At 41.2% G+C, this 11,419-nt stretch overlaps 1 protein-coding gene across 1 annotated transcript in view; it reads left to right on the top strand.

The window, feature by feature from the left end:
- Nucleotides 1-814: 814 nt before the first annotated feature.
- Nucleotides 815-11,419, top strand: part of MYH15 (myosin heavy chain 15) — a 173,044-nt gene continuing 162,439 nt past the window's right edge. Inside the window, exons 1-2 of the mRNA XM_066241634.1 lie at nt 815-933; nt 7,042-7,148. Of these exons, the coding sequence (XP_066097731.1) occupies nt 846-933; nt 7,042-7,148 (195 nt within the window). The 5' untranslated portion in view covers nt 815-845. The remainder of the gene's footprint in view (nt 934-7,041; nt 7,149-11,419) is intronic.

The raw sequence follows: 11,419 nt of genomic DNA, 5'->3' as shown, positions 1-11,419 counted from the left end.
GGTTCTAAAACCTTTGAAACTTCATTTCTTGTATGCTACTCTATGCAAGACTTAGATTACTTAACTAACTATTGTACCATGGGTTCTAGTATTTCCACATTGTGTGTGAGAGCATGTGTTTTATGTATACTTAATAAGGTTAACCACCTTATAAAATATATCAATTTTCAGATATATTCTTGAACCTCTTCATATTGAGTTACTCTTGATAGACAATGTTGTTGAGTTCCAAGTTGTAAATGAGATGCAACTATTTAGATAGAGATTTTAGAAAATTATATGAAATAAAATATTTGTGAATTAATAAAAAAAATTAAAATATTTCCATGGGCCCCTCCCGGTATCGTGGCCATAGGCACCATGCCTAGTGGATAAATTGGCCCTGCTTAGGTCAGATGTTCTTGAGTCCAGTTTGGTCATACACTTGAGACATGACAGAGAGAGAGAGGAAGAATAGAGGTAGTTAAAGAGAAGATTTAGGGCCTGGCCAGGTTGCTCAGTGGATGGAGTGTGGTACCCGTGGGCCGAGGTAGCGGGTTCTATCCCTGGTCAGGCACAGATGGGAAACAACCAATGAGTGAACAACTAAATGGAACCACAAAGTGGAACAGCGAGTTGATGCTTCTCTCTCTCTCTCTCTCTCTCTCTCTCTCTCTCTCAAATTGATGGAATTTTTTTTTTTTAAAAAAAGAAAGACTTAACCCTTTTTGGTCTATTTATAGTGAATGGTTTCTCATTTTAATGCCTGATGCCTCGTTTCCCTTTTCCCCCCTACCTACCTTCTGCAGAGTGAACGCTTTCATTTCACCTTTAGGTAAGCTTCCGGGTGCCTCACTTTAAGAAGGATGGACCTGTCAGAGCTCGGAGAGGCCGGGACCTTCCTCAGAGCCAGCGAGGCCAAGCTGCTTCCAGTACAGGCGCCGGCCTTCGAAGGTAAGACTCATGCTGGCTGCTGGCCTCGCTTTATTTCACAGCTTCCAGGTGGCAACTGAGATGTTTGATTGGTTGAGAGGAACTGTCAGTTCTGGAGTCTGACTTATGTGCTGGAGGAGAAATCTGTCTCTAGCAACCTCTGACTGAGCCACTGAGGAGCTCAGGGTGTCCAGGGTGATGGTGAAGGTCTGCAGAGTGCTGGGCGGCGGCCCAGCTGCAGGGTCTGCTTACTTGGCCCTAAAACATGATTTCTCTTCCGGGAAGCACTATTATAAGACAGCCATCTGCAGAGTGACTCCAGAGAAAGCCTTTCTCAGGAACTTCCTTGTTGTCAGTGAATGCCACAGTAGAGAGAGGAAACCGAGACTTGGACCGTAGGCTAGGCTTGTTCACGGTAAAGAAAAAACGCAAAGACTCTGGACGGCAGGGAAAATAGAAGCTGTCTCTGGCCTGGCCCTCTTCAGAATTTACTGAAGCTGGAAGTTGGCCCTCTGGCTGTCTTCTAGGTCAGCAGGACCCCTCAGCCAACACTAAACAAAAGATAATTAGGAGCCTTGCTCACCACCCTGATTAATAATAATGTCTTGGTAGTTACAGGGAAAAAACAAAGGTTAATGAGGATTTAGCCTCAAGATAAAGGCTAAACGCTACAAGGAAATCTCTAAATAAATGATATATTCTTCCCTCTCCTTTTCTATGTCTGCACTGCATGGTCATCTTCTGAATTTCAGATAATTGAAGATTTGGAGTCAGATTCACAGTGTAATCAAGCATCAAGCCACCTACATATCTTAATTCCAAAATTATTCAATAGTGCAACATAAATACTGACTGGACATTGTTCTAGTACTCAACATTAGTCAACATCAGGCTTTAATAGGGCCAATTAGAATTCAAGCCAGTTATGTAGGACATTATATTTCCATCATAGACCAGCTCTGGATCGGTTCCCAGTTTCCAGTCATAGCATTTCATTGCTGTGATTGCATTTTAGAGGAGCTAATTATAATCCATCACATCAAACGCAGTAACAGAACTATGCCGGAGGTCAGAACCGGTCTCGCAGACGCTCATTTCAGGTAGTTAGATAACAAAGGACAAGCCCATAGCGATGCCGGAGGGAAAACAAAAATCGAGCCACAGCACTATCATAATTGAATGATACATTTCGTAGACTCGGCACTCTAAATAATTACTTAAAATATAACAACCACATAATTTTTAATTAATTTTTTTTTTTTTTTTTGGCCAAATGATCATTTCTCATAAAAAAATGCACTGGCAGCAAAAAGGACCAGAGTCAGCAAAAGTTTTCATCCCCCTGGGCTGGTAGACAACTAAGTATGCTCTTTTGAACTCAGGCCAAGTGAAAGCAGTGTGATAAGCATATATGACAAGTAGTCTTGAGTTTCAATTTCCTGACCTTCGTGTTCTCTAGCTGTGTAATTGGAGCAAATCGCTTCTTACCGAGCCTCGATTTCCTCATCTGTCAAACCGTATAATAATACGTACTCTGCCTACCTGCCTCTATCAGGACCAAAGGAGACAATAAATAAGAAAAACAAACACAGTGCAATAGGGTGATGACTGGGAAAGAGAACTAGAATTGCTGGGTGTCAGGGAGGAAGTAAGCTTTTAGAGATAAAGACAAAATACCATCCCAAAGCCAAATGTAAATGATTTTTATAAAAGAACAGGTAAATAAGCTACTTAAAAATAACTATAAACCTGAGCCGGACCAGTGGATAGAGCATTGGACTGGGAGGCAGAGAACCTAGTGCAAAACCCTGAGGTCGCCGGCTTGAGCGCGGACTCACCAGCTTGAGTGCGGGCTCACCAGCTTGAGCGCGGGCTCACCAGCTTGAGCACGGTGTCGCTGGCTTGAGCGGGGATCATAGACATGACCACATGGTTGCTAGCTTGAGTCCAAAGGTTCCTGCTTGAAGCCCAAGGTCACTGGCTTGAGCCCAAGGTCGCTGGCTTGAGCAAGGGGTCACTCGCTCTGCTGTAGCCTCCCAGTCAAGGCATATATGAGAAAACAATCAGTGAACAACTAAGGTGCCGCAATGAAGAACTGATGCTTCTCATTTCTCCCCCTTCTAGTCTGTCTGTTCCCATCTGTCACTCTCTGTCACTCTCTCTCAAAAAAAAAACAAACCAACAAAAAAACCAAACACCAAAACCCCCCACAAAAAGCCCCTACAAAACTGAGTAAAGTATTGCTCCAATTCTGATCATTATCCTAGAAGAAAGACTTGAAAGTAATGCTTCACATAGATAATAGTAGTTTTCTGTGTTTCATCACAGGTGATTTAAAAAATAACTTCATACATTTCTCTACTTTTTTTCTCCAATAAACATGTTACCATTATATTGGGAAAGATATTTAATCATCTAAAAATACATAATCTTATATACAAACCTCCTGAATATACAGATGAGAAAACTAAGGCCCAAAGAAATGAGACCATTCTTTGTACCTGTTACTAGGAAAGTCAGGACTACAGTGTGTCTGTAAAGTCATGGTGCACTTTTGACCAGTCACAGGAAAGCAACAAAAGATGACAGAAATGTGAAATCTGCACCAAATAAAAGGAAAACCCTCCCAGTTTCTATAGGATGATGTGGCAGCATGTGCGCATGCACAGATGATGATGTAACACGGTGTATACAGCGGAGCAGCCCACAGCCATGTCAGTCGAGATGTGGATGGTACAGAGGAAAATTCAGTGTTCTGTGGCTCGCTAAATTCGAATCCGTGACCAAAGTGCAACGTGAATATCGGCGCGTTTATAACGAAGCGCCACCACATAGGAATAACATTACTCAGTGGGATAAGCAGGTGAAGGAAACCGGCAGTTTGGTGGAGAAACCCCGTTCTGGTAGGCCATCAGTGACGAGTCTGTAGAGGCTATACGGGATAGCTACCTAAGGAGCCCTAAAAAATCTGTGCGTGAGCCCACATCGAACTGCACTAAATAGGTATGAAACTGGGAGAGTTTTCCTTTTATTCGGTGCAGATTTCACATTTCTATCATCTTTTGTTGCTTTCCTGTTACCGGTCAAAAGTGCACCATGTATGAAAAAAAAACCCAAAAAACAAAAACAAACCCTGACCAGGTGGTGGCGCAGTGGATAGAGCGTCAGACTGGGATACAGAGGACCCAGGTTCGAGACCCCGAGGTTGCCAGCTTGAGCACGGGCTCATCTGGTTTGAGCAAAAGCTCACCAGCTTATAACCAAGGTCGCTGGCTTGAGCAAGGGGTTACTCGGTCTGCTGAAGGTCCACAGTCAAGTCACATATGAGAAAGCAATCAATGAACAATGAAGGTCTCACAATGAAAAACTGATGATTGATGCTTCTCATCTCTCTCCATTCCTGTCTGTCTGTCCCTGTCTATCCCTCTCTCTGACTCTCTCTCTGTCCCTGTAAAAATAAAACAAAAACAAAACAACAAAAAAAGTGCAGCATGACTTTTATGGACACACTAAAATCCAGGTTTCCTGTTTCAAATTCATTCTTTTCTCCATTTCCATCTCTGCAATTATTTATGAAGGCAAAAAAGTGAAAGTTAGCTGAATTTATTTACTTCATTGTTAAAAACATCCATGTCAGGGACAGGGCCTCAGATAGGTGAGGGTTCTTCAAAAGTTCTTCTCTCCTACTGTTTCCAGGGATGATAAAAACAATCGCTAATTAAGAGGCCCGTGATGACCCCTATGCTTGAGAGAAACAGTGGAGGGAAAAAAAGCTAAGTGTGTGAGGTAAGGAAGCATGTTGTAATGTTGTACTGGAAGAGTTCTGATTTAAGAGGAAGGTTATTGAATTTCTAGACTTGTTATTCTAATGCCTGCCACTAATTAGCTATGGGACTATGGAGGACTCACTTTTGTGACAGAGACAGAGAGAGACAGAAATAAGGACAGATAGGGAGACAGACAGACAGGAAGGGAGAGAGATGAGAGAAGCATCGATTCTTCATTGTGGCACCTTAGTTTATTGATTGCTTTCTCATAGTGCCTTGAGTGGGGGGGGGGCTACAGCAGAGCGAGTGACCCCTTGTTCAAGCCAGCGATCTTGGGCTCAAGCTGGTGAGCCTTGCTAAAACCAGATGAGTCTGCACCCAAGCTGGTGACCTCAGGGCTTCGAACCTGGGTCCTCCGTGTCCCAGTCTAATGCTCTATCCACTGTGCCACCACCTGGTCAGGTTGGAGGACTCTCTTAATCTCTTTTCTTTGGTTCTTTCTCTAAAAAAATCAAAAAGTAGGGGAGGGGGGAATCTGTGCCAGGTGATATCCCTGGTTTTTTTTCAAGTGATAATATTTGGTTTAAAATACAGTATATTTACCTTAAATACACAAAATGTATGCTAAATAGGTGCTTTTCATAAACAAGCCCATTTTCATAGAAATAACACAACGCGCCCTGGCCGGTTGGCTCAGCGGTAGAGCGTCGGCCTAGTGTGCGGAGGACCCAGGTTCGATTCCCGGCCAGGGCACACAGGAGAAGCGCCCATTTGCTTCTCCACCCCTCCGCCGCACTTTCCTCTCTGTCTCTCTCTTCCCCTCCCACAGCCAAGGCTCCATTGGAGCAAAGATGGCCCGGGCGCTGGGGATGGCTCTGTGGCCCCTACCTCAGGCGCTAGAGTGGCTCTGGTCGCAACATGGCGACGCCCAGGATGGGCAGAGCATCGCCCCCTGGTGGGCAGAGCGTTGCCCCTGGTGGGCGTGCCGGGTGGATCCCGGTCGGGCGCATGCGGGAGTCTGTCTGACTGTCTCTCCCCGTTTCCAGCTTGAGAAAAATGAAGAAAAAAAAAGAAAAAAAAAAAAAAAAAGAAATAACACAACGCAAATTCTGTTTTTGCAAAAAAGAGACCAAAAGAAGAAATACAATGCAAACCCAGAATTTAAAATGCAAAGGACAAGTAGAAGCAAATGCAGACTCAGTCAAACAGGAATATAAAACTCCTCTGGCCTAGCAGCTTCAGTGGTGAATTAGCTGCAGTCAGGAAAACAGGGAAGGGAGCAAGGGGATGGCGAGAAAGTAGTGAGCGAAACAAGCTCAGCAGAAGTCAGGGTGAGTGCCGGCCAACTTCCCCTCCTCCTTACACACTCTGTCCCTATGTCCATCTCCCCACCCCTGGGGAGGGTCTCTGCTGAGGGCCCTGTCCTTCCGCCTCGGGCCTCCCTAGCTCTTGTGAGTCATGTGTCAGGGCTGGCGGTGACCAGGTTGGCATTGCCACCGTGGTTGCAGCCGGGCAGCACTTGTGCCATGGGTTCAGCTCTTCCCGCTTCCAGCCAAACGCTCTCCTCTCGCCACACCTCTACCTACTTGAGAAGCTGTTACAGAAGACTTCTGTGAGCTTCTGGTAAGACTCACTTGGCTTTAAAAGTCTGTTTTTTTTGTATTCATCTTCCCTGGCTATCAGCCTCGGGTGGGGAAGAACTTGTGAAGCTGCCTCAGGTGTTTATAAGAGTTCTGGCTCATTTTACCAAAAATCTCTTATTGGTTAATCGCTTTAGGGAGGGCGGCTTTGCTTAGGGATGGGTCATGGGCATAAGGAGAGGGAGGAGAGGAGAATAATGTATGGGGAAAAATGATATGAACCAGTTATGCTGCATGACAAAAGTGACCACATTCTCTGCCTTCAACCTTCCCCTCCGATTCTACCATGAAATTCTCTTGGCAGGCTTTCATTCAAAAATTAAAACTGAGGTCTGAAGAAATCCTGAAGGACACACATGACCACTAACCTAAGTTTTTATTAGTTGTACCCAGACTTTTCTGAGTGAAGTCTTTTGGAAGGGAGCTGGGAAGGTCAGAGCACCAGGGGTTGGGAGGAGTCGGTAAGGTTCAGGCAGGTAACTTTCTGGTACCAAAATGGTGTAGGATGTTCCCAGCTTCTGCTTGCCGAGATGTTTCTTGTTCCTGAGGAGTCCTTGTGTGGGTGTGTTTTCAGGATGGTCTTTCATGATTTTATTGAATACTGAAATTACTTGTATTGGTGATTACAGGTCAACACGCATAGTTAGCAGAAACAAAATCACACCTGTCAGTATGAAAGTGTCTAACATATATTACGTGTAATCCATCCTTTTTCTCTATAGAGAAGAAGAAGTGCTGGATTCGTGACAGCAAGAATGCTTACATTGAGGCCGAGGTTAAAGGGACTGGAGATGATGGCAAAATAATTGTTGAGACAACAGATGGAAAGGTAAAAGAGTCGTTATTTTATCTCAGGAATGACTAGGTTCTCAGTTTAACCAAATAATGAATATTTTCTCTAATAGTTAGGTAAGAACCTGTAGTAGGAGATGATAACCTTGGGAGAACACATTCATCATTAAGAAGCTTCTCCACTTACTATCAAAGATTTAATGACAAACTGAGTAAATCAGAGTAAACCAGTTGCTGGTGGTAAAGATCACTGACTCTGGAATTCACAACTTTTTTCACTTCTTTCATCAACGTTCCAAGTCTGTTTGTTTTTTAAGGTGCCCGCTGGGATGAATAGTGACATAAGTAACGATGGAGCAAATTGTGTGTATGGGAACAAGAAAGAAAGACGATTTGAATAAGAATAGCACAGTGTCAGAGAAACCTAGAGATGTGGGAATGGTCAGAAATGTCAAATGCTAGGTTGGGAAAGCCTTGCGTTCAGAATTAGAAAGTCACTTATGACCTCTGAAAAAGAAGGTGAAGGCAAGTGTTGGGGCAAAAGCTAGACAGTAATGGGTCACAGAGGGCATATGTAGTAAGGCTGTAACAGTCTCTAACCCCTCTCCCTGTCACTAAAGCATTCAGAGCGGCAGGCTGATACAGAGGAGATGACCCATTCTCAGAACCTTTGCCTACATCACTGACCTCAGGTAGCCTGCCAGCCCCATGGCAGTGAGTTGAGCCCTATTTCTGTCCCAACTTGGATGAATACTTCCTTGTAGATTTTACAAATGATTCACTGCCCACAATCCACTTCTCCAATGTCCTTTGACTTCTTTTCCAACTGCATAACAAAGAGGTATAACACCCTATAATATCCTATAAAAAACAAGCGTAATTATCAGAAAGTTTGTCTTTTTTTACACTCTTATCTTTGTATTTGGACAATTTATGATCTAAAGCAGCAATTTTCAATGGATGTACCATTGCAGGCACACTGGGGTGCCGAAATAATATTTAAAACATGCAATACCTGACTATTTAGTCAGGGGCACTGAATTCTTTTCCTGTGAATGGTCAAATAGAAAAATGACAACAGCCAGCACAACATTAGCCATCAGGTGTGAATGAATCAAAATTATACCTACTTTTTTGTCAGATCAACAAAACACATATTTTTTGGTGTGCCACAGAATTTTAATAATTAGTTTATTGTGTGTCATGAGGTGAAAAAGATTGAAAATCCCTGGCCTAAAGCATTGCTATTTGAGTTGTAATTATCCGGAGGCCAATCATAAACTACTCATATGGTGTCTTAACATGCCTTCCTGACAGTATCTGGACATAAAAAAAAAATCCCAAATTAAGTAGATTATTCTCTAACTAATAGAATTGAGGGAGGGATCTGAGCCTTATCAACAAGCAATGAGAAATTACAAATGTTCTACATAAGGAAACAGAAAAACTCAAGAACATTTAACCTTGGGACAATCTTTTTTTTTTTTTAATAAATTTTTATTAATGTTATGGGGTGACATTAATAAATCAGGGTACATATGTTCAAAGAAAACATCTCCAGGTTATCTTGTCATTCAACTATGTTGCATACCCATCGCCTAGAGTCAGATTGTCCTCCGTCACCCTCTATCTAGTTTTCTTTGTGCCCCTTCCCCTCCCCTTCCCTTCTCCCTCCTTCTGTCCTGCGTCCTCCCTCCCCCCACCCCTGGTAACCACCACACTCTTGTCCATGTCTCTTAGTCTCGTTTTTATGTCCCACCAATGTATGGAATCATGTAGTTCTTGTTTTTTTCTGATTTACTTATTTCACTCCGTATAATGTTATCAAGTTCCTACCATTTTGTTGTAAATATCCGATGTCATCATTTCTTATGGCTGAGTAGTATTCCATAGTGTATATGTGCCACATCTTCTTTATCCAGTCTTCTATTGAAGGGCTTTTTGGTTGTTTCCATGTCTTGGCCACTGTGAACAATGCTGCAATGAACATGGGGCTACATGTGTCTTTACGTATCAATGTTTCTGAGTTTTGGGGGTATATACCCAGTAGAGGGATTGTTGCGTCATAAGGTAGTTCTATTTTCAGTTTTTTGAGGAACCATCATACTTTCTTCCATAATGGTTGTACTACTTTACAGTCCCACAACAGTGAATGAGAGTTCCTTTTTCTCCACAGCCTCTCCAACACTTGCTATTACCTGTCTTGTTGATAATAGCTAATCTAACAGGTGTGAGGTGGTATTATCTCATTGTAGTTTTGATTTGCATTTCTCTAATAACTAATGAAGATGAGCATCTTTTCATATATCTGTTGGCCATTTGTATTTCTTCCTGGGAGAAGTGTCTGTTCATGTCCTTTTCCCATTTTTTTTATTGGATTGTTTGTTTGTTTGTTGTTGAGTTTTATGAGTTCTTTGTATATTTTGGATATTAGGCCCTTATCTGAGCTATTGTTTGAAAATTCCCATTTAGTTGGCTGTCTGTTTATTTTGTTGTCAGTTTCTTTTGCTGAGCAAAAACTTCTTAGTCTGATGTAGTCCCATTCATTTATCTTTGCCTTCACTTCTCTTGCTTTGGAGTCAAATTCATAAAATGTTCTTTAAAACCTAGGTCCATGAGTTTAGTACCTATGTCTTCTTCTATGTACTTTATTGTTTCAGGTCTCATATTTAGGCCTTTGATCCATTTTGAATTAATTTTAGTGCATGGGGACAAGCTGTAGTCGAGTTTCATTCTTTTGCATGTGGCTTTCCAGTTTTCCCAGCACCATTTGTTGAAGAGGTTTTCTTTTCTCCATTGTGTGTTGTTGGCTCCTTTATCAAAAATTATTTGACCATATATATGTGGTTTTATTTCTGGGCTTTCTATTCTGTTCCATTGGTCTGAGTGTCTATTTTTCTGCCAATACCATGCTGTTTTGATTGTCGTGGCCCTATAATATAGTTTGAAGTCAGGTATTGTAATGCCCCCAGCTTCATTCTTTTTCCTTAGGATTGCTTTGGCTATTTGGGGTTTTTTATAGTTCCATATAAATCTGATGATTTTTTGTTCCATTTCTTTAAAAAATGTCATAGGAATTTTGATGGGAATTGCCTTAAATTTATAAATTGCTTTGGGTAATATGGCCATTTTGATTATATTTATTCTTTCTAACCAAGAACAAGGAATATTTTTCCATTTCATTGTGTCTTTTTTGATTTCTCTTAACAATGCTTTGTAGTTTTCGTTATATAGGTCCTATAATGACCTATATAACGTTATATAGGTTACATTCTTTGTTATGTTTATTCCTAGGTATTTTATATTTTTTGTTGCAATCGTGAAGGGGATTATTTTTTTGAGTTCATTTTCTAATATTTCATTGTTGGCATATAGGAAGGCTATGGACTTTTGTATGTTAATTTTGTATCCTGTGACCTTACTGTATTGGTTTATTGTTTCTAGTAATCTTTTTGTGGAGTCCTTTGGGTTTTCGATGTATAGGATCATATCATCTGCAAAAAGTGATACCTTTACTTCTTCTTTTCCGATATGGATGCCTTTTATTTCTTTCTCTTGTCTGATTGCTTTGGCCAGAACTTCTAAGCACCACATTAAATAAGAGTGGAGAGAGTGGGCAACCCTGTCTTGTTCCTGATTTAAGAGGGAAAGTCCTCAGTTTTATGTCATTTAATGTGATGTTGGCTGATGGTTTATCATATATGGCCTTTATCATGTTGAGATATTTTCCTTCTATACCCATTTTGTTGAGTGTCTTAAACATAAAGTTGTGTTGTATTTTATCAAATGCCTTTTCTGCATCTATTGATAAGATCATGTGGTTTTTGTTCTTTGTTTTGTTGATATGGTGTATTACATTAACTGTTTTACATATGTTGAACCATCTTTGAGATTCTGGGATGAATCCCACTTGATCATGATGTATTATTTTTTAAATATGTTGTTGTATTCGATTTGCCAGTATTTTGTTTAGTATTTTAGCATCTGTATTCATTAGAGATATTGGTCTGTAGTTTTCTTTTTTTGTGCTGTCCTTGCCAGGTTTCGGTATGAGTGTTAAGTTTGCCTCATAAAATGTGTTTGGAAGTATTGCTTCTTCTTCAATTTTTTGGAAGACTTTGAGTAGAATAGGAACCAAGTCTTCTTTGAATGTTTGATAGAATTCACTAGTATAACTGGCTGGGCCTGGACTTTTATTTTTGGGGAGGTTTTTAATAGTTTTTTTTATTTCCTCCCTGCTAATTGGTCTGTTTAGGCTTTCTGCTTCTTCATGACTCAGTCTAGGAAGGTTGTATTGTTCTAGGAATT

This window comes from Saccopteryx bilineata, chromosome 8, assembly GCF_036850765.1.
Source record: "Saccopteryx bilineata isolate mSacBil1 chromosome 8, mSacBil1_pri_phased_curated, whole genome shotgun sequence".
Classification (NCBI taxonomy): domain Eukaryota; kingdom Metazoa; phylum Chordata; class Mammalia; order Chiroptera; family Emballonuridae; genus Saccopteryx; species Saccopteryx bilineata.
This window is presented reverse-complemented; position numbering and strand designations above follow the sequence as displayed.